The sequence below is a fragment of the Pristiophorus japonicus genome, chromosome 24 (assembly GCF_044704955.1).
Source record: "Pristiophorus japonicus isolate sPriJap1 chromosome 24, sPriJap1.hap1, whole genome shotgun sequence".
NCBI lineage: Eukaryota > Metazoa > Chordata > Chondrichthyes > Pristiophoridae > Pristiophorus > Pristiophorus japonicus.
The window spans coordinates 26,536,533-26,557,878 of record NC_092000.1 but is presented as its reverse complement, the minus strand read 5'-3'; the positions used below and the strand labels follow the sequence as shown (position 1 = coordinate 26,557,878).

At 49.6% G+C, this 21,346-nt stretch overlaps 1 protein-coding gene across 2 annotated transcripts in view; it reads left to right on the top strand.

Moving 5' to 3' along the window:
* The window catches only part of LOC139237984 (sterile alpha motif domain-containing protein 1-like), an 83,323-nt gene that overhangs the window by 42,558 nt on the left and 19,419 nt on the right, over window positions 1-21,346 (top strand). For both annotated transcript variants that reach the window (XM_070867356.1, XM_070867354.1), the window contains exon 5: window positions 10,551-10,700. In XM_070867356.1, the coding sequence (XP_070723457.1) occupies window positions 10,551-10,700 (150 nt within the window). The remainder of the gene's footprint in view (window positions 1-10,550; window positions 10,701-21,346) is intronic.

Here is a 21,346-nt window from a genome sequence, read left to right as displayed (position 1 = left end):
CCTCCTCTCTCCCTCCCTCCTCCTTCCCTCCTCTCTCCCTCCCTCCTCTCCCCCTCTCTACCCACTCTCCCTCCCCCCCCACTCTCCCTCTCTCCCTCCCTCCTCTCTCTCCTCCCTCTCCCTCCATCCTCTCTCCCTCCATCCTCTCTCCCTCCATCCTCTCTCCTCCATCCTCTCTCCCTCCATCCTCTCTCCCTCCATCCTCTCTCCCTCCATCCTCTCTCCCTCCCTCCTCTCTCCCTCCCTCCTCTCTCCCTCCCTCCTCCTCTCCCTCCCTCCTCTCTTCCTCCCTCCTCTCTCACTCACAACCTCTCCATCCTCCTCTCCCTCGCTCCTCCTTTCCCTCCCTCCTCCTCTCCCTCCCTCCTCTCTCCCTCCCTCCTCCTCTCACTCCCTCCTCTCTTCCTCCCTCCTCTCTCACTCACAACCTCTCCATCCTCCTCTCCCTCGCTCCTCCTCTCCCTCCCTCCTGAACTCGCTCCCTCCTCCTCTCCCTCCCTCCTCCTCTCCCTCCCTCCTCCTCTCCCTCCATCCTCCTATCCCTCCATCCTCCTCTCCCTCCCTCCTCCTTTCCCTCTCTCCTCCTCTCCCTCCCTCCGCCTCTCCCTCCCTCCTCCTTTCCCTCCCTCCTCCTTTCCCTCCCTCCTCCTTTCCCTCCCTCCTCCTCTCCCTCCATCCTCCTCTCCCTCCATCCTCCTCTCCCTCCATCCTCCTCTCCCTCCATCCTCCTCTCCCTCCCTCCTCCTTTCCCTCCCTCCTCCTTTCCCTCCCTCCTCCTCTCCCTCCCTCCTCCTTTCCCTCCCTCCTCCTTTCCCTCCCTCCTCCTTTCCCTCCCTCCACTCTCTCTCCCTCCACGCTCTCTCCCTCCACGCTCTCTCCCTCCACGCTCTCTCCCTCCACTCTCCCTCCCTCCACTCTCCCTCCCTCCACTCTCTCTCCCTCCACACTCTCTCCCTCCACTCTCTCTCCCTCCACTCTCTCTCCCTCCACTCGCTCTCCCTCCACTCGCTCTCCCTCCACTCGCTCTCCCTCCACTCGCTCTCCCTCCACTCGCTCTCCCTCCACTCGCTCTCCCTCCACTCGCTCTCCACACGCTCTCCCTCCACTCGCTCTCCCTCCACTCGCTCTCCCTCCACTCGCTCTCCCTCCACTCGCTCTCCCTCCACTCGCTCTCCCTCCACTCGCTCTCCCTCCACTCGCTCTCCCTCCACTCGCTCTCCCTCCACTCGCTCTCCCTCCACTCGCTCTCCCTCCACTCGCTCTCCCTCCACTCGCTCTCCCTCCACTCGCTCTCCCTCCACTCGCTCTCCCTCCACTCGCTCTCCCTCCACTCGCTCTCCCTCCACTCGCTCTCCTCCACTCGCTCTCCCTCCACTCGCTCTCCCTCCACTCGCTCTCCCTCCACTCGCTCTCCCTCCACTCGCTCTCCCTCCACTCGCTCTCCCTCCACTCGCTCTCCCTCCACTCGCTCTCCCTCCACTCTCTCTCCCTCCACTCTCTCCCTCCTTCCCTCTCCCTCCACTCTCTCCCTCCCTCTCTCTCCCTCCTTCCCTCTCTCTCCCTCCCTCCCTCTCTCTCCCTCCTTCCCTCTCTCTCCCTCCTTCCCTCTCTCTCCCTCCTTCCCTCTCTCTCCCTCCTTCCCTCTCTCTCCCTCCTTCCCTCTCTCTCCCTCCTTCCCGCTCTCTCCCTCCTTCCCGCTCTCTCCCTCCTTCCCTCTCTCTCCCTCCTTCCCTCTCTCTCCCTCCTTCCCTCTCTCTCCCTCCTTCCCTCTCTCTCCCTCCTTCCCTCTCTCTCCCTCCTTCCCTCTCTCTCCCTCCTTCCCTCTCTCTCCCTCCCTCCCTCTCTCTCCCTCCCTCCCTCTCTCTCCCTCCCTCCCTCTCTCTCCCTCCTCGTTCCTCTCTCTCCCTCCTCCCTCTCCCTTCTCTCTCTCTGTCTCCCTCCCTCCCTCCTCTCTCTCCCTCCCTCCCTCCCTCCCCTCTCTCGCTCCCTCCCTTCTCTCTCTCCCTCCCTCCCTCCTCTCTCTCCCTCCCTCCCTCCTCTCTCTCCCTCCCTCCCTCCTCTCTCTCCCTCCCTCCCTCCTCTCTCTCCCTCCCTCCCTCCTCTCCCTCCCTCCCTCCTCTCTCTCCCTCCCTCCCTCCTCTCTCTCCCTCCCTCCCTCCTCTCTCTCCCTCCCTCCCTCCTCTCTCTCCCTCCTTCCCTCCTCTCTCTCCCTCCCTCCCTCCTCTCTCTCCCTCCCTCCCTCCTTTCTCTCCCTCCCTCCCTCCTCTCTCTTTTCCTTTCTCTCCCTCTCCCTCCTCTCTCCCTCTCCCTCTCCCTTCCTCCTCTCTCTCCCTCCTCTCTCTCTCACTCCCTCTCCCTCCTCTCTCTCTCTCTCTCTCCTCTCTCCCTCCCTCCCTCCTCCTCTCCCCCTCCTCCTCTCCCTCCCTCCTCCTCTCCCTCCCTCCTCCTCTCTCTCCCTCTCTCCTCCTCTCCCTCTCTCCTCCTCTCCCTCCCTCCTCTCTCCCTCCCTCCTCTCTCCCTCCCTCCTCTCTCCCTCCCTCCTCTCTCCCTCCCTCCTCTCTCCCTCCCTCCTCCTCCTCTCCCTCCCTCCTCTCTCCCTCCCTCCTCTCTCTCTCCCTCCCTCCTCTCTCTCCCTCCCTCCCTCCTCTCTCTCCCTCACTCCTCCTCTCCCTCCCTCACTCCTCCTCTCCCTCCCTCCTCTCTCTCTCCCTCCTTCCTTCTCTCTCTCCCTCCCTCCTCCTCTCCCTCCCTCCTCTCTCCCTCCCTCCTCTCTCTCTCCCTCCTTCCTTCTTTCTCTCCCTCACTCCTCCTCTCCCTCCCTCCTCTCTCTCTCACTCCTCTCTCCCCCTCTCTCCAGTGGGCCTGGTACCCAAGGGTTGACCAGCGGCCGCCATTATCGGGCCAACTGAAAACAGATGGCGGCAGCAGCGCTACCACCTCCCCTTTAAGGCCGGGGCACCACAGCCACCACAGATTCTCGTCCTGAGAAGCTGTCGGTGGCATTGCCCCACACCGACCTTGCGTCCTGCGGGGCAATCGTCCCCGAGACATCAGCGTGCATGCGGGGCGCGAGCAAACCACTTTTTGCCGCGCAGAGCTCTGGGGGCAATTCCGGGGTAGGGGGGTTGCTCTGGCTGTCGTGCCCAGGTGAAAACACTTTAGCGCCACATTGGCCTTTCTGAGAGAGGCAATTTCGGCCCCAAAACTCTCTTTATCTCAGCCTTGAATATACTCAATGACTGAGCATCCACAGCTCTTTTGGGCAGAGAAATCCAAAGATTTACAACCCTCTGAGTGAAGACATTCCTCCTCATCTCTGTCTTAAATGGCCGACCCCTTATCCTGAGACTGTGCCCCCTGGTTCTAGACACTCTAGCCCAGGGGGAAACAACCTCTCAGCATCTACCCTGTTAATCTCCCTCAGAATCTCGTATGTTACAATGAGATCGCCTCTCATTCTTCTGAACTCCAGAGAGTATAGACCCAATCTAACCAATCTGTCCTCATAGGGCAACCCTCTCATCCCAGGAATCAATCTAGTGAACCTTCATTGCACCTCCTCGAAGGCATATATGTCCTTTCTCAAAGAAGGAGACCAAAACTGTGTGCAGCACTCCAGATGTGGTCTCACAAAAGCCTTGTACAACTGTAGTAAGACTACTTTACTTTTATACTCCAACCCTCTTGCAATAATAGCCAACATGCCATTTGTCTTCCTAATTGCTCACTGTACCCGCAGGTACTCTCCCTCATGTACTTTTCTAGCTTTCCCTTAAATGCATGTATATCTGAAAACAAGATATCAAAATCTGTTAATATCTTCAATTTGAGATTTTTATGAACATGGGTTTAATATTTTGTATGGGACCCCCAAGGCTAATATGCATCAATGTATGCACAGATACATGGAGTATAATTCTTATTGTCTTATTATCTCTCATCAAAGTCCCAAATGGCATCAACTTAGGACTGTGACAAAGGTAAACTATCCCTCCTCATCCTTCTTGGCCTGTCTGAAGTCTTTGACACGGTTGGCCACTCCATCCTCGTCCAACACCTCTCCACTGTCGTCCAGCTGGGTGGGACTGCACTCGCCTGGTTCCATTCTTATCTATCTAATCGCAGCCAGAGAATCACCTGCAATGGCTTTTCTTCCCACCCCCGCATCGTTACCTCTGGGGTCCACCAAAGATCTATCCTTGAACCCCTCCTCTTTCTCATCTATGCTGCCCCTTGGCGACATCATCTGAAAACACGCCATCAGTTTCCTCATTTACGCTGATGACACCCAGCTCTACCTCACTACCGCTTCTCTCAACCCCTCCACGGTCTCTAAATTGTCAGACTGCTTGTCTGACATCCAGTTCTGGATCAGCAGAAATTTTCTCCAATTAAAAATTGGGAAGACTGAGCCTTTATTTTCAGTCCCTGCCAAAAACTTTGTTCCCCAGCCACTGACATCATCCCTCTCCCCAACCTCTGTCTGAGGCTGAACCAGACTATTCGTAACCTTGGTGTCATAGTTGACCCTCAAATGAGCTTCCGGCATATCCGTGGCCTATTTCCACCTCTGTAACATCGCCCGCCTCCATCCCTGCCTCGGCTCTTCTGCTGCTGAAACCCTCATCCATGCCTTTGTTACCTCTAGACTGCTCCAACACATTCCTGGCTGGCCTCCCACATTCTACCCTACGTAAACTTGAGGTCATCCAAAACCCGGCTACCCGTATCCTAACTCGCACCAAGTCCCGCTCACCCATCACCCGAATGGCCTACTGCTGCACCTATTTTCTATGTTTCTCTCTCGCCTTCAAATCGGAACAGCGTCCAAAAAAGTCCCCCGCTGACCCCTGGCAGATAGAGTCCTTGCTGAGAAAATAACTTGCAGAGAAAGCAAACTTGTGAAGGAGACCGAGTAGTGTCAGTTCAGACAGGCCTCAGGGACTCGTGAGTTATGGTATCCGGTGCTTTAGTGAAAATTTCTGGAATTCGTTGGGTCCCAAAGGCACGGCTTCTGTGTACATTACAACAGTGACAACACTTCAAAAGTACTTATTTGGCTTCAAAGCACTTTGGAACGTCCTGAGGCACAATATAATTCCACGTTTTTTTTGTCAGAAGCTGGATTGCAGTATTATGCTTTGGATGTGTTCTATCCTAGGCCAAAGATTCTCGGGTTCAGGTGTCTGTCTTTGGAGATGGAGGATTGGGATTAGCATTGGGGTTGGCCGGGACTGAAATTTCACATCTAAACTAGGAGTTTTCCAGCACATGGAGCATCAAACATAAAAAAATACAAGAAATAGGATCAGGAGTCGGCCATTTGGCCCCTCGAGCCTGCTCCACCATTCAATAAGATCATGGCTGATCTGATCATGGACTCAGCTCCACTTCCCTGTCCACTCCCCATAACCCTTTATTCCCTTACCACTCAAAAATCTGTCTATCTCCGCCTTAAATATATTCAATGACCCAACCTCCACAGCTCTCTGGGGCGGAGAATTCCATAGATTTACAACCCTCTGAGAGAAGAAATTCCTCCTCATCTCAGTTTTAAATGAGCGGCCCCTTATTCTGAGACTATGCCCCCTAGTTTTAGTTTCCCCTACGAGTGAACCTTGTTGAGCCCCCTCATCATCTTATATGTTTCAATAAGATCACCTCTCATTTTTCTGAACTCGAATGAGTATAGGCCTAACCTACACAACCTTTCTTCATAAGTCAACCCTCTCCGGAATCAACCTCATGAACCTTTTCTGAACAGCCTCCAGTTCAAGTATATCCTTCCTTAAATACGGACACCAAAACTGTACGCAGTACTCTAGTGTGGCCTCACTAATACCCTGTACATTTGTAGCAGGACTTCTCTGCTTTTATACTCTATCCCCCTTGCAATAAAGGCCAACAGTCCATTTGCCTTCCTGATTACTTGCTGTACCTGCATACTAACTTTTTGTGTGTCATGCACAAGGATCCTCAGGTCCCTCTGTACTGCAGCACTTTGCAATTTTTCTCCATTTAAATTATAATTTGCTTTTCTATTTTTCCTGCCAAAGTGCTGCCTCACATTTTCCCACATTATTCTCCATCCAATTTTTGCCTACTGACTTAGCCTGTCTATATCTCTTTGTGAGGAGGACACAAAAAATCTGCAATGTGCTTTCCCACCCATCTTTGTATCATCAGCAAACTTGGCTACATTATACTCGGTCCCTTCATCCAAGTCATTAATATCGACTGTAAATAGTTGAGGCCCCAGCACTGATCCCTGCAGCACCCCACTATTTACTGTTTGCCAACCGGAAAATGACCCATTTATTCCGACTCTCTGTTTTCTGTTAGTTAGCCAAAGGACCAGAACCTGACTGCACTTTGATGAGCTTGCCCCATCCGTGCTCAGGGAGATAGCCATTAAGCAATAATAAACATTTCAAAGGACCACATCACAACCACGACACTCCCTATCCTTGAAGTCCTTCTGTTGCCCCTCCTGGCCACCCGCATTAGGGATCAAACATCTAGATCTAGGGGGTCACAGTCTTAGAATAAGGGGTCAGCCATTTAGAAAGAAAAAAAGACTTGGATTTATATAGCGCCTTTCACGATCACTGGACGTCTCAAAGCGCTTTACAGCCTAGTAAGTACTTTTTGGGGTGTAGTCACTGTTATAATGCGGGAAACGTGGCTGCCAGCTTGCGCACAGCAAGCTCTCACAAACAGCAATGTGATAATGACCAGATAATCTGTTTTTGTTATGTGGATTGAGGGATAAATATTGGCCAGGACACCGGGGAGAACTCCCCTACTCTTCTTCGAAAATGGGATCTTTTACGTCCACCTGAGAGAGCAGACGGGGCTTCGGTTCAACGTCTCATCCGAAAGACGGCACCTCCGACAGTGCAGCACTTGCTCAGCACTGCACTGGAGTGTCAGCCTGAGATGAGGAGAAACCTCTTCGCTCAAAGTGTTGTGAATATTAGGAATTCTGTGCCCCAGAGGGCTGTGTCTGCTCAGTCGTTGAGTACATTCAAGACAGAGATCGATAGATTGTTGGATTCTATGGGAACCAAGGGATATGGGGATAGGGCGGGAAGGTGGAGTTGAGGTCAAAGATCAGCCATGATCTCGTTGAATGGCGGAGCAGGATCGAGGGGCCGAATGGCCTACTCCTGCTCCTATGTCTTATGTTCAAACATTTTGCTCTCCTGAGGTCCACCATTTTGTTGTGGCTGGGATCGTTTGGGGAAAAAAACTACTTGGGAACTGGATGTCAAAAGGGAATTGGGATATCTTCCTCTCGTTTCTGGGACTGCATTCAGATACTGACTCACCATTTCAGTCTCGGTCAGGCTGTAAGGAAGGCTGGTGTCAGCAATTGCGGTTGAGGGATGTTGATAGAACACAGGAACGAGAGTTTTATTCTTCATTTAACCCCTGCCATCGAGTGTACAGCACAGAAACAGGCCAAACAGCCCAACTGGTCTATGCCAATGTGTATGCTCCACACGAGCCTCCTCCCACCCTACTCCATCTCACCCTATCAGCATGACCCTCTAGTCATAAGAATTAGGAGCAAGAGTAGGCCATTCGGCCCCTCGAACCTGCTGATCTTCTACCTCAACGCCAGTTTCCTGCACTATCCCTTGATTCCCTTAATATTCAAAACTTTTATCGATCTCTGACTTGATTATACTCAAAGACTGAGCATCCGCAGCCCTCTGGGGCAGAGAATTCCAAGATTCACCACCCTCTGAGTGAAGAAATTTCTCCTCATCTCAGTCCTAAATGGCCGACCCCTTATTCTGAGACTGTGACCTCTGGTTCTAGACTCCCCAGCCAGGGGAAACATCCTCCCTGCATCTACCCTGTCAAGCCCTGTAAGAATTTTGTATGTTTCAATGAGATCACCTCATTCTTCAACTCTAGAGAATACAGGCCTAGTCTGCTCAATCTCTCCTCATAGGACAATCCCCCCATCCCAGGAATCAGTCTGGTGAACCTTCGTTGCACTCCCTCTGTGGCAAGTATATCCTTCCTTGGGTAAGGAGACCAAAACTGTACACAATGCTCCAGGTGTGGTCTCACCACAGGCTATATACAATTGCAGTATGTCCTATCTGAGATTGAGTTTATTGAGCTTCCCCTTAAATGCATCTATGCGATTCACCTCCACCACTCCCTGTGGTAGCACATACCGCATTCTCACCACTCTCTGGGTAAATAATATTATCCTGAATTCCTTACTGGATTTTTTAGCAACTATCTTATAATTATGGCCAATGTCTCCTTTAAATCACGCGTCCATGCAGCGCTGGGTCTCCAGCGCAGACTTTTCAATGGGAAAAAACGGTATTTTGAATGGACCACACAGCCTCTTAAAGGGTGGGAACCAAAGGATATGGGGATAGGGCGGGAAGGTGGAGTTGAGGTCAAAGATAAGCCATGATCTCGTTGAATGGGGCGGAGCAGGATCGAGGGGCCGAATGGCCTACTCCTGCTCCTATGTCTTATGTTCAAACATTTTGCTCTCCTGAGGCCTACCATTTTGTTGTGGCTGTGATCGTTTGTGAAAAAAACTACTTGGGAATTGGGATATCTTCCTCTCGTTTCTGGGACTGCATTCAGATTCTGACTCACCATTTCAGTCTCGGTCAGGCTGTAAGGAAGGCTGGTGTCAGCAGTTGCGGTTGAGGGATGTTGATAGAACACAGGAACGAGAGTTTTATTCTTCATTTAACCCCTGCCATCGAGTGTACAGCACAGAAACAGGCCAAACAGCCCAACTGGTCTATGCCAATGTTTATGCTCCACACGAGCCTCCTCCCACCCTACTTCATCTCACCCTATCAGCATGACCCTCTAGTCATAAGAATTAGGAGCAAGAAAAAAAAAATTGATCATGGCACCTAGTCTCCCCCACAAGTGGAAACGTCTTTCTGTCTACCCTATCGGGCCCCGCCCCAGATGGGTAGGGGTGGGGTGGTCGGAGTGTTCCGATGCCGGCTGGCCAAGAACCACACGGAGAGTAAATCTACCTCCACTGTCCTCGGTGAAGAGTTGGAGCGGGGGAGAGTAAAAGAGAGCTAGAAGCACCTACCATGTGCAGTCATCGCGGAGTCACAATCAACAAAGGCAGAATGCCGAGCTCTATATAACCAAGCCAGTGGAGTATCATAAGTGTGAAATAAAAAGCTGGTACAGTGTATCAGTAAAAGTGACCGTGAAACTTGTCAGATTGTCATGAAAACCCATCTGGTTCACTAATATCCTTTAAAGAAGGAAATCTGCCGTCCTTACCCGGTCTGGCCTATATGTGACTCTAGACCCACAGCAAAGTGGTTGACTCTTTACTGCCCTCTGAAATGGTCCAGCGAGACACTCAGTTGTAACATTACCTTCTCAAGGGCAAGTCGGGATTGGCAATAAAAGATCCCATGGCACCATTTCGAAGAAGAGTGGGGGAGTTATCCTCGGTGTCCTGGTCAATATTTATCCCTCAATCAACACTTAATTTTTTTTTTTTAATTATCTGATCATCATCACATTGCTATTTGTGGGTGCTTGCTGTGCGCAAATTGGTTACTGCGTTTCACTACATTACAACAGTGGCGCCATATGAACGCAAGTTTTTCTTTCTCTTTACATTTCCCATCTTCACTTTTTCTCTTTGTTGTAATTCCAGTATTGAAGATACATTGTAAAGCGCAAGTGTGAACACCCACACTGTTCTCCTCTCGCCTGTGTCTAATCCATTTATCTGGTGTTCCCTACCTACCCTGCCTCTGCTGCTTCTTCTGTCTGTTCACGGTGGAGAAGGAAGCCATTTCGGCCCATTGTGTCCGCACCGGCTGACAAAGAGCTATCCAGCCTAATCCCACTTTCCAGCTCTTGGTCCGTAGCCCTGCAGGTTATGGCACTTCAAGTGCACATCCAAGTACTTTTTAAATGTGGTGAGGGTTTCTGCCTCTACCACCCTTTCAGGCAGTGAGTTCCAGACCCCCACCACCCTGTGGGTGAAGCAATCTTCCCTCAAATCCCCTCTAAACCTCTTATGCCCCGTGGTTGTTGACCCCTCTGCTAAGGGAAATAGGTCCATCTTATCACCGCCCCTCATAATTTTATACACCTCAATTAGGTCTCCCCTCAGCCTCCTCTGTTCCAAAGAAGACAACCCCAGCCGATCCAATCTTTCCTCATAGCTAAAATTCTCCAGTCCAGGCAACATCCTCGTAAATCTCCTCTGTACCTCTCTAGTGTAATCACATCTTTCCTGTAATGTGGTGACCAGAACTGCACGCAGTACTCTAGCTGTGGCCTAACTAGTGTTTTACACAGTTCAAGCATAACCTCCCTGCTTTTGTATTCTATGCCTCGGCTAATAAAGGCAAGTATTCCGTATGCCTTCTTAACCACCTTATCTACCTGGCCTGCTACCTTCAGGGGTCTGCGGACCTGCACTCCTTTGTTCCTCTACACTTCTGTGTGTCGTACCATTTAATGTGTATTCCCTTGGTGATGTTGACTGATGTGTGATGTATTTCTTCGTGCAGATACTCCGCTGCCCAAAGACTGTAACCGCAGAAAGGCAGACGACTCCTTGGACACTATGCTGCTAGGCCAGCTCCCTTCAGCCAGCCCAAGCCCAAAACGTGAAGCGGTAGAGACAGCAGCGGGGTTGAGCTCTGGCCCCAGAGACTCAGGTAGGTTATAACATTTGATGAGTTCACTCTCGTGATGGACTTCGCCCAACAACAATGCGGGGGGGGGGGGGGGGTTCAGTATACACCAGCAGCAGGCAAGGTCACTACAAGAGGAAAACAAAAGCCGCCTTGCCCCGAAGATCGACCCGGGGTTTACATGTTCAACTTTTTTGCACTTCTTCTTTCGTATGGTCGTAGCAAATCAAACATCAATATCCAAGTTGGAAAGCTTCCGGTGTAACAGCGTGGGTATCTTGTAGGCTGCCTGCGAATGTCCTCTGAGGGCAGTGTTCAGTGACGTGCTCCAGGGTCTGATTCGGAGCTCCACAGTCACATGATGGAGATGCTTTAATCTTCCACCTGTAGAGAAGGAGGTAGCATCGACCATGACCGGTTCTGAGGCGGTTGACGGTTGTCCACTGTTTGCGAGGAAGGTTTGATCCTTCAGGTTGTACTGTGGGGTCCTCTGTAAGGAATCCATTCCGTATGTCGCAGTTCATCCAAGCATTTTGCCATCGGTCATCAAGGCTGAGGGGAGATCGCTGAAGGGCTTCAGCGACAGTCCAAAAAGGCCGTCTAGATTTGAAGCAGGTTGGTGGTCGGGTTTTTTCACTGGAGATGGAATCTGATGCGAGGAAGAGGTTCCAGAGCATTATCCTGAAGTGTTAACTCCGGACTTCAGAGTGAAACTGATTTTCCCACTGCGCTGCATTATTCCTTGTTACAGTTTTGGGTTTGATAGCATTTCCTGAAATTAAACTTTGTCCCCGACAAATTAGAATCTGCACATTCTCACTAATTGGCCCTTGCAGAGTTACATGGCCCCAGGATTAACAGCGATCCTACTTTCAATCATTTGTTCACTGGTTCAGAAGTAATGTCGCAGTGTAACACTTTAAATAAAGAAAGACTTGCATTTATATAGCGCACTTCACAACCTCAGGATGTCACAAGCCAAAAAACACAGCCAAATAAATTATTTTGAAGCATAGTCACTGTTGTAATGTAGGAAACGCACAGCAAGCTCCCATAAACAGCAATGTGATGATGAACAGATAATCTGTTTTGAGGGATCAATATTGGCCAGGAGAACTCCCCTGCTCTTTTTCGAAATAGTGCCCTGGGATCTTTTATGTCCACCTGAGAGAGCAGACAGGACCTCGGTTTAACATCTCATCCGAAAGACGGCACCTCCGACAATATGCAGTAGAGTGTCAGCCTAGATCTCCAAAGAGCAGAGATGATTGAGAGGAGATTTGATAGAGGTCATGAGGGGTCTGGACAGAGTAGATCGAGAGAAACTGTTCCCATTGGCGGAAGGGTGGAGAACCAGAGGACACAGATTTAAGGTGATTAGCAGAAGAACCAAAGGCGACATGAGGATAAACTTTTTTATGCAGTGAGTGATTACGACCTGGAATGCGCTGCCTGAGAGGGTGCTGGGGGCAGACTCAATCGTGGCTTTCAAAAGGGAATTAGATTAGTACCTGAAGGAAAAAAAATTGCAGGGCTGATGAGAAAAGGCAGGGGAGTGGGACTAGCTGAAGTGCTCTTGCAGAGAGCCGGCACGGGCTCGACGAGCCGAATGGCCTCCTTCTGTGCTGTAATCATGCTATAATTTTAGATTTTTGTGCTCAAGTCTCTGGTTCACTTTAGCAGTAGAATAATGTATTATGACTTGCAAAGCACAATCTTCCTTTCACTATAACATAGAAACATAGAAAATAGGTGCAGGAGCAGGCCATTCAGCCCTTCTAGCCTGCACCGCCATTCAATGAGTTCATGGCTGAACATGAAACTTCAGTACCCCCTTCCTGCTTTCTCGCCATAACGCTTGATCCCCCGAGTAGTAAGGACTTCATCTAACTCCCTTTTGAATATATTTAGTGAATTGGCCTCAACTACTTTCTGTGGTAGAGAAATCCACAGGTTCACCACTCTCTGGGTGAAGAAGTTTCTCCTCATCTCGGTCCTAAATGGCTTACCCCTTATCCTCAGACTGTGACCCCTGGTTCTGGACTTCCCCAACATTGGGAACATTCTTCCTGCATCTAACCTGTCTAAACCCGTCAGAATTTTAAACGTTTCTATGAGGTCCCCTCTCATTCTTCTGAACTCCAGTGAATACAAGCCCAGTTGATCCAGTCTTTCTTGATAGGTCAGTCCCGCCATCCCGGGAATCAGTCTGGTGAATCTTCGCTGCACTCCCTCAATAGCAAGAATGTCCTTCCTCAGGTTAGGAGACCAAAACTGTACACAATACTCCAGGTGTGGCCTCACCAAGGCCCTGTACAACTGTAGCAACACCTCCCTGCCCCTGTATTCAAATCCCCTCGCTATGAAGGCCAACATGCCATTTGCTTTCTTAACCGCCTGCTGTACCTGCATGCTAACCTTCAATGACTAATGTACCATGACACCCAGGTCTCGTTGCACCTTCCCTTTTCCAAATCTGTCACCATTCAGATAATAGTCTGTCTCTCTGTTTTTACCACCAAAGTGGATAACCTCACATTTATCCACATTATACTTCATCTGCCATGCATTTGCCCACTCACCTAACCTATCCAAGTCACTCTGCAGCCTAATAGCATCCTCCTCGCAGCTCACACTGCCACCCAACTTAGTGTCATCCGCAAATTTGGAGATACTGCATTTAATCCCCTCGTCTAAATCATTAATGTACAATGTAAACAGCTGGGGCCCCAGCACAGAACCTTGCGGCACCCCACTAGTCACTGCCTGCCATTCTGAAAAGTACCCGTTTACTCCTACTCTTTGCTTCCTGTCTGACAACCAGTTCTCAATCCACGTCAGCACACTACCCCCAATCCCATGTGCTTTAACTTTGCACATTAATCTCTTGTCGAAAGCCTTCTGAAAGTCCAAATATACCACATCAACTGGTTCTCCTTTGTCCACTTTACTGGAAACATCCTCAAAAAATTCCAGAAGATTTGTCAAGCATGATTTCCCTTTCACAAATCCATGCTGACTTGGACCTATCATGTCACCATTTTCCAGATGCACTGCTATGACATCCTTAATAATTGATTCCATCATTTTACCCACTACTGAGGTCAGGCTGACCGGTCTATAATTCCCTGTTTTCTCTCTCCCTCCTTTTTTTAAAAGTGGGGTTACATTGGCTACCCTCCACTCCATAGGAACTGATCCAGAGTCAATGGAATGTTGGAAAATGACTGTCAATGCATCCGCTATTTCCAAGGCCACCTCCTTAAGTACTCTGTGATGCAGTCCATCAGGCCCTGGGGATTTATCGTCCTTCAATTTCCCCAACACAATTTCCCGACTAATAAAGATTTCCCTCAGTTCCCCCTCCTTACTAGACCCTCTGACCCCTTTCACTAAGGAGGTTGTTTGTATCCTCCTTAGTGAATACCGAACCAAAGTACTTGTTCAATTGGTCTGCCCTTTCTTTGTTCCCCGTTATGACTTCCCCTGATTCTGACTGCAGGGGACCTACGTTTGTCTTTACTAACCTTTTTCTCTTTACATACCTATAGAAACTTTTGCAATCCACCTTAATGTTCCCTGCAAGCTTCTTCTCGTACTCCATTTTCCCTGCCCTAATCAAACCCTTTGTCCTCCTCTGCTGAGTTCTAAATTTCTCCCAGTCCCCAGGTTCGCTGCTATTTCTGGCCAATTTGTATGCCACTTCCTTGGCTTTAATACTATCCCTGATTTACTAGATAGCCACGGTTGAGCCACCTTCCCTTTTTTATTTTTACGCCAGACAGGAATGTACAATTGTTGTAATTCATCCATGCGGTCTCTAAATGTCTGCCATTGCCCATCCACAGTCAACCCCCTAAGTATCATTCGCCAATCTATCCTAGCCAATTCACGCCTCATACCTTCAAAGTTACCCTTCTTTAAGTTCTGGACCATGGTCTCTGAATTTACTGTTTCATTCTCCATCCTAATGCAGAATTCCACCATATTATGGTCACTCTTCCCCAAGGGGCCTCGCACAATGAGATTGCTAATTAATCCTCTCTCATTACACAACACCCAGTCTAAGATGGCCTCCCCCCTAGTTGGTTCCTCAACATATTGGTCTAGAAAACCATCCCTTATGCACTCCAGGAAATCCTCCTCCACCGTATTGCTTCCAGTTTGGCTAGCCCAATCTATGTGCATATTAAAGTCACCCATTATAACTGCTACACCTTTATTGCATGCACCGCTAATTTCCTGTTTGATGCCCTCCCCAACATCCCTATTACTGTTTGGAGGTCTGTACACAACTCCTACTAACGTTTTTTGCCCTTTGGTGTTCTGCAGCTCTACCCATATAGATTCCACATCATCCAAGCTAATGTCTTTCCTAACTATTGCATTAATCTCCTCTTTAACCAACAATGCTACCCCACCTCCTTTTCCTTTTATTCTATCCTTCCTGAATGTTGAATACCCCTGAATGTTGAGTTCCCAGCCCTGATCATCCTGGAGCCACGTCTCCGTAATCCCAATCACATCATATTTATTAACATCTATTTGCACAATTAATTCATCCATCTTATTGCGGATACTCCTTGCATTAAGACACAAAGCCTTCAGGCTTGTTTTTTTAACACCCTTTGTCCTTTTAGAATTTTGCTGTACAGTGGCCCTTTTTGTTCTTTGCCTTGGGTTTCTCCGCCCTCCACTTTTCCTCATCTCCTTTCTGTCTTTTGCTTTTGCCTCCTTTTTGTTTCCCTCTGTCTCCCTGCATTGGTTCCCATCCCCCTGCCATATTAGTTTAAATCCTCCCCAACAGCACTAGCAAACACTCCCCCTAGGACATTGGTTCCGGTCCTGCCCAGGTGCAGACCGTCCGGTTTGTACTGGTCCCACCTCCCCCAGAACCGGTCCCAATGCCCCAGGAATTTGAATCCCTCCCTGCTGCACCACTGCTCAAGCCACGTATTCATCTGCGCTATCCTGCGATTCCTACTCTGACTATCACGTGGCACTGGTAGCAATCCCGAGATTACTACTTTTGAGGTCCTACTTTTTAATTTAGCTCCTAGCTCCTTAAATTCGTTTCGTAGGACCTCATCCCTTTTTTTACCTATGTCGTTGGTACCAATGTGCACCACGACAACTGGCTGTTCTCCCTCCCATTTCAGAATGTCCTGCACCCGCTCCGAGACATCCTTGACCCTTGCACCAGGGAGGCAACATACCATCCTGGAGTCTCGGTCGCGGCCGCAGAAACGCCTATCTATTCCCCTCACCATTGAATCCCCTATCACTATTGCTGTCCCACTCTTTTTCTTGCCCTCCTGTGCAGCAGAGCCAGCCACGGTGCCATGAACTTGGCTGCTGCTGCCCTCCCCTGATGAGTCATCCCTCTCAACAGTACTCAAAACAGTGTATCTGTTTTGCAGGGGGATGACCACAGGGGACCCCTGCACTACCTTCCTTGCACTACTCTTCCTGCTGGTCTTCCATTCCCTATCTGGCTGTGGACCGTTTCCCTGCGGTAAGACCAACTCGCTACACGTGATACTCACGTCATTCTCAGCATCGTGGATGCTCCAGAGTGAATCCACTCTCAGCTCCAACTCCGCAACGCGGTCCGTCAGGAGCTGGAGGCGGATACACTTCCCGCACACGTAGTCGTCGGGGACACCGGAAGTGTCCCTGAGTTCCCACATGGTACAGGAGGAGCATAACACCCGACCGAGCTCTCCTGCCATGACTTAACCCTTAGATACACTTAAATTGGCAACAACAATGTTAAAAGTTACTGACTAATATAAGAAGAAAAATAAAAACTACTCACCAATCACCAGCTAATCACTTACCCCCTAGGCTGTGACGTCACCTTTGTTTCTTTCTTTGCCTTCTCCCTGTAGCTGCACCGGTACGCCTCTCGCCGACCCCGGACTCGCCCTGCTCCGAGCTCCCGCCTCCTCGACCTGCTCGAACTGCCTGACTCCCGCTGGCCTTTATAGGCCTCTCGCCGACCCCGGACTCGCGCTGCTCCGAGCTCCCGCCTCCTCGACTGACTGCTCAAACTGCCTAACGCAGCATATCCTCTGCTTTACTATAAGCAACATGAGGGAATACACAATCTAGGTTGACACATCATTACAGTACGGAGGGAGTGCGACGATATTGGTGGTGATATCTTTTGGCCGAGCCGTTAAACCGAGCCTGATGTGTCTATTTAGGTGGATGTAAAAATTTCCAATGGCACTATTCAAAGAGCAGGGAGCTTTCCCAATGGCCTGGCCCACACGTCTCCCTCAATACACTATCGGAGGTGCCGTCTTTCGGATGAGACGTTAAACCGAGTCCCGTCTGCTCTCTCAGGTGGACGTAAACGATCCCACGACACTATTTCGAAGAAGAGCAAGGGGAGTTATCCCCGGTGTCCTGGCCGATATTTGGGCCCAATTTTCCCCAACCCTTTTTTTCGGCGCACTTGCCCTAAATGCGCCGACTTTGCGCGCTGGAAACGGCGGCGAAAAAAAGTGGCCCCATCCTGCCCGCTCTGCCGAGTCTCCGGTGTCGCAGCATGGGCATAGATAGTAAAGTGGGGGGCGGAGCAACAGCCCAGCGCAGAAAACACTGCCGACAGCTGCGCGCATGCGCAGTGAAGTCTGCACGCATGTTTCTCGCCCTCCCAGCATGTCCTATGGGCTGTGAGCAGGACCCGATGCTCGCAGTCCCTATCCCAGGCCGAAGGGACCCCACCCATGCTCGCCGAACCCTGTCCCCGGCCGAGTGGCTTCCTGCACAGGCCGGCCGGCCCGCTGACTTCCCGGACCGAGGTAGGACTTGAGTTTTATTTTTTATTTATTGATGGTTGTGCTTTGTTTAGTGAGGAGAGTTTTGATTGGGGGGAGGAGGAGAGTTGTGTTGGGGGGGTGGGGGGGAGGCGGGGAGGGTGTTTTTTTTGGGGTGGGGGGGGCTTTAAAAAACAAACTTGTTTCTGGCATAAAGGTAGGACTTCTATGTTTTATTTGTTATTGATTGATTGCTTATTACTTTTTGTGGTTTGTTTAGTTCTTTGTAAGTCTTGGTGCAGCTCCTCTCAGCTTCCTTCTATTTTTTATTTGTCATTGAATGCTTATTTTTGTGCTTTGTTTAGTGCTTTGGTGCTTGGTGCTTTAAATGTACTAACCTGCGCCGAGTTCTTAACTGCCCGCAATGTTTTTCAGAGCTGGCCACATACGCTGACCTGAGTGGATTTGGAGTAAGTTTTAGCTGGCCAAAGTGGCATAAATGGCCAAAACTGCCGTAAGTGGCTGGGAACGCCCCCTTTTGAAAAAAAAAACTCAACTAAAAAAAAATCGTACCTAACCGAGTTCCTCTGCAGCAAGTCTATTGGGGAAAATGGCATTTTTTAACTTGCACCAGAAAAACCCAACTTACTCCAAAAAAATTGGAGCAAGTCATGACCAAAATTGAGCCCAATATCCCTCAATCAACAGAACAAAATCAGATTATCGGGTCATTATCACATTGCTGTGTGTGGGAGCTTGCTGTGCGCAAATTGGGCTGCCGCATTTCCCACATTACAACAGTGACTGCACCCCAAAAGTACTTCCTTGGCTGTAAAGCGCTTTGAGACGTCCGGTAGTTGTGAAAGGCGCTATATAAATCCAAGTCTTTCAATCTCTGCCGCCAGAAGGCCCAGAGTCATTGGTCACTCATCTCATGGTTGTTTGCGGGACCTTGCTGTGTGCAATTGGCTCACGTGTACCTGCTTAACAGCCGTGCCCGTACTCTGAAAGTAATTTGTTGGATGCAAAGTGCTTGTGAGAAAGCCTGAGGCCCTGCAAGACTCTTCTTCCTCGAACAACAAGTGAAAAATGAGCCTTCTGGCCAATCCCATCATCAGATACAGCCAGAAAACTGCTTTTGATGCCGTAATTCTTTTGGAGCCAGGCGTTGGACGAACTTAACAAACACGGCATTCATGAATTTGGCAAAGGCGACGTATTGAAATACCTGAATAAACTGCATTTTTGTAAGTGTGGATCTCAACAAGTTTCACAGGCAGGAGGAAGGAACATCCCACTTGCTTTCCTCTGCCAAGAGTCACTTCATGTATGTCCTTGAGACAAGTAGGACTGTTAGCTATGGTTTGCAAACTTTTTGGATTGAAACACTCCTTTCAATTAGTAATCACGGACCCCCCACCTAGATTATAATACTACGGAACACTCATAATATGAGAGTGTTGCATGTAAAGAATATTTTAATAATGCTTTTACAGCCAATTGGTATTTTTGAAGTGTCACTGTTGTAATATGGGAAACGCAGCAGCCAATTTGTGCACAGCAAGCTCCCAATGAGATAAATGACCAGATAATCAGTTTTTAGTGATGTTTTGATTGGGGGATAAATATTGGCCAGGACACCGGGGGGAGAACTCCCCGCACTTCTTCAAATAGTGCTACGGGATCTTTTGCATCCACCTTGAGAGAGCAGACGGGACCTCGGTTTAACGTCACATGCGAAAGATGGCACCTCCCACAGTGCCGCACTGTCTCTGCAGAGATGTCCCCGCAAGATCCTACAAATCCCCTGGGAGGACAGATGCACCAACATCAGCGTCCTCGACCAGGCCAACATCCCCAGCATTGAAGCACTGACCACACTGGATCAGCTCCGCTGGGCAGGCCACATAGTCCGCATGCCAGACACGAGACTCCCAAAGCAAGTGCTCTACTCGGAGCTCCTTCATGACAAACGAGCCAAAGGTGGGCAGCAGAAACGCTACAAGGACACCTTCAAAGCCTCCCTGATAAAGTGCGACATTCCCACTGACACCTGGGTGTCCCTGGCCCAAGACCGCCCTAAGTGGAGGAAGTGCATCCGAGAGGGCACTAAGCACCTCAAATCTCAACGCCGAGAGCATGCAGAAATCAAGCGCAGACAGCGGAAAGAGGTGTGGCAAACCAGTCCCACCCACTCCTTCCCTCAACGACTGTCTGTCCCATCTGTGACAGAGTCTGTGGCTCTCGTATTGGACTGTTCAGCCACTAAAGAACTCACTTCAGGAGTGGAAGCAAGTCTTCCTCGATTCTGAGGTACTGCCTATGATGATGATGATGACTCCCTCAGCACTACATTGGATGTCCGCCTAGATCAGTGGTTCTCAAATTTTTGGGTTGAAGAACTCCTTTTCAAATGGATTAGTAATCACAGCCACCCCCTCATCTAGATTATAATACTATATAATACTCATAATCAATCTTCCCCCCCCCCCCCCCATTTCAATTGGGTGTGCGGCCCACAGTTTCACGTGTAAAACACTTAACATTGGTTCTAGGCCGCGCAGTTTACAGGGAACGTTGATCATAACATGAAAGTGCTGCATGTAAGGAGTGCCTTCATAATGCTTTTAAGAAAACAGGTATTCACTTACAGATATCAGTGAGATGGGTGTACCTGCTTCTCACTGCAGAGTCTGTCTATTCTTAGTGTGATGTTTGACAAGAGTCTAACTTGCCAACTTACTGACCTGTAGGCTTTATCTTTCTGACACAAATGCCTATCCACTTTTCTTGGCAATGAATCCAGCTGCTAATTCCTTTTGACAATTTTCTGCCGTGCCTTCCTTATTTTCCTCCTAACTTTCTGGCCCCCTCTTTGTTCTGACTTGTACCTGCAGCGAAGGCCAGAATTTGATTATGGTAACCTGTGGGGGCTTACGTGTTGAGTCCAACACAACCCAGTCTACATCATCTTCCTCCGTGCTGACTTGTATCGGTTCCACTGCTGAAACCATTTCTGACCGTTCCCTTCACTGGCAATCTTGTCACGGCACTTTTCCATACGGGCTCTCCTCCTAGACGAGCCAGCCATATAGCGGCTACAGCAGGCCAGTGTCTGGCCGCTGCCCATTCACTTACTCCAGACCATTTATTCAAGGTCTGTGAGTGAAAGCTGCTGAGCTGATACACCCCAGTTATTTTGAAAAGTCCTCTCCTCTCAAAGTCTCCGAATCTTACTCTTCAGATTATTTCGTGGACCCCATGGAAAGTCTCGACTGACCCCCAGGGGTCCGCGGATCCCAGTTTGAGAACCGCTGTCTCACCTAATGTTTAAGCGACCTCACATTGGACGAAAGGAAATTCAAGATATTTGCATTGATATGAATATTAGCAAATTAAAGAAAGACTTGGATTTCTATAGCGCCTTTCACGACCACCAGACGTCTCAAAGCGCTTCACAGCCAATAAAGTATTTTTTGGAGTGTGGACACTGTTGTAATGTGGGAAACGCGGCAGCCAATTTGAGCACAGCAAGCTCCCACAAACAGCAAAGTGATAATGACCAGATAATCTGTTTTTTGTCATGTTGATTGAGGGATAAATATTGGCCCCTGCTCTTCTGCTAAATAGTGCCATGGGATCTTTTACATCCACCTGAGAGAGCAGACGGGGCCTCGGTTTAACGTCTCATCCGAAAGACGGCACCTCCGACAGTGCAGTACTCCCTCAGCACTGTACTGGGAGTGTCAGCCTGGGTTTTGTGCTCAAGTCCTTTCTGACTCAGAGGCGAGAGTGTTACCCACTGAGCCAAATTAAATTAATCAAACTGATCTAGGATCAAAAGGCACCATTTGCTCCTTTTTAATAACAAATTAAACAAAGTTAGCTCCACATTTGTAACAC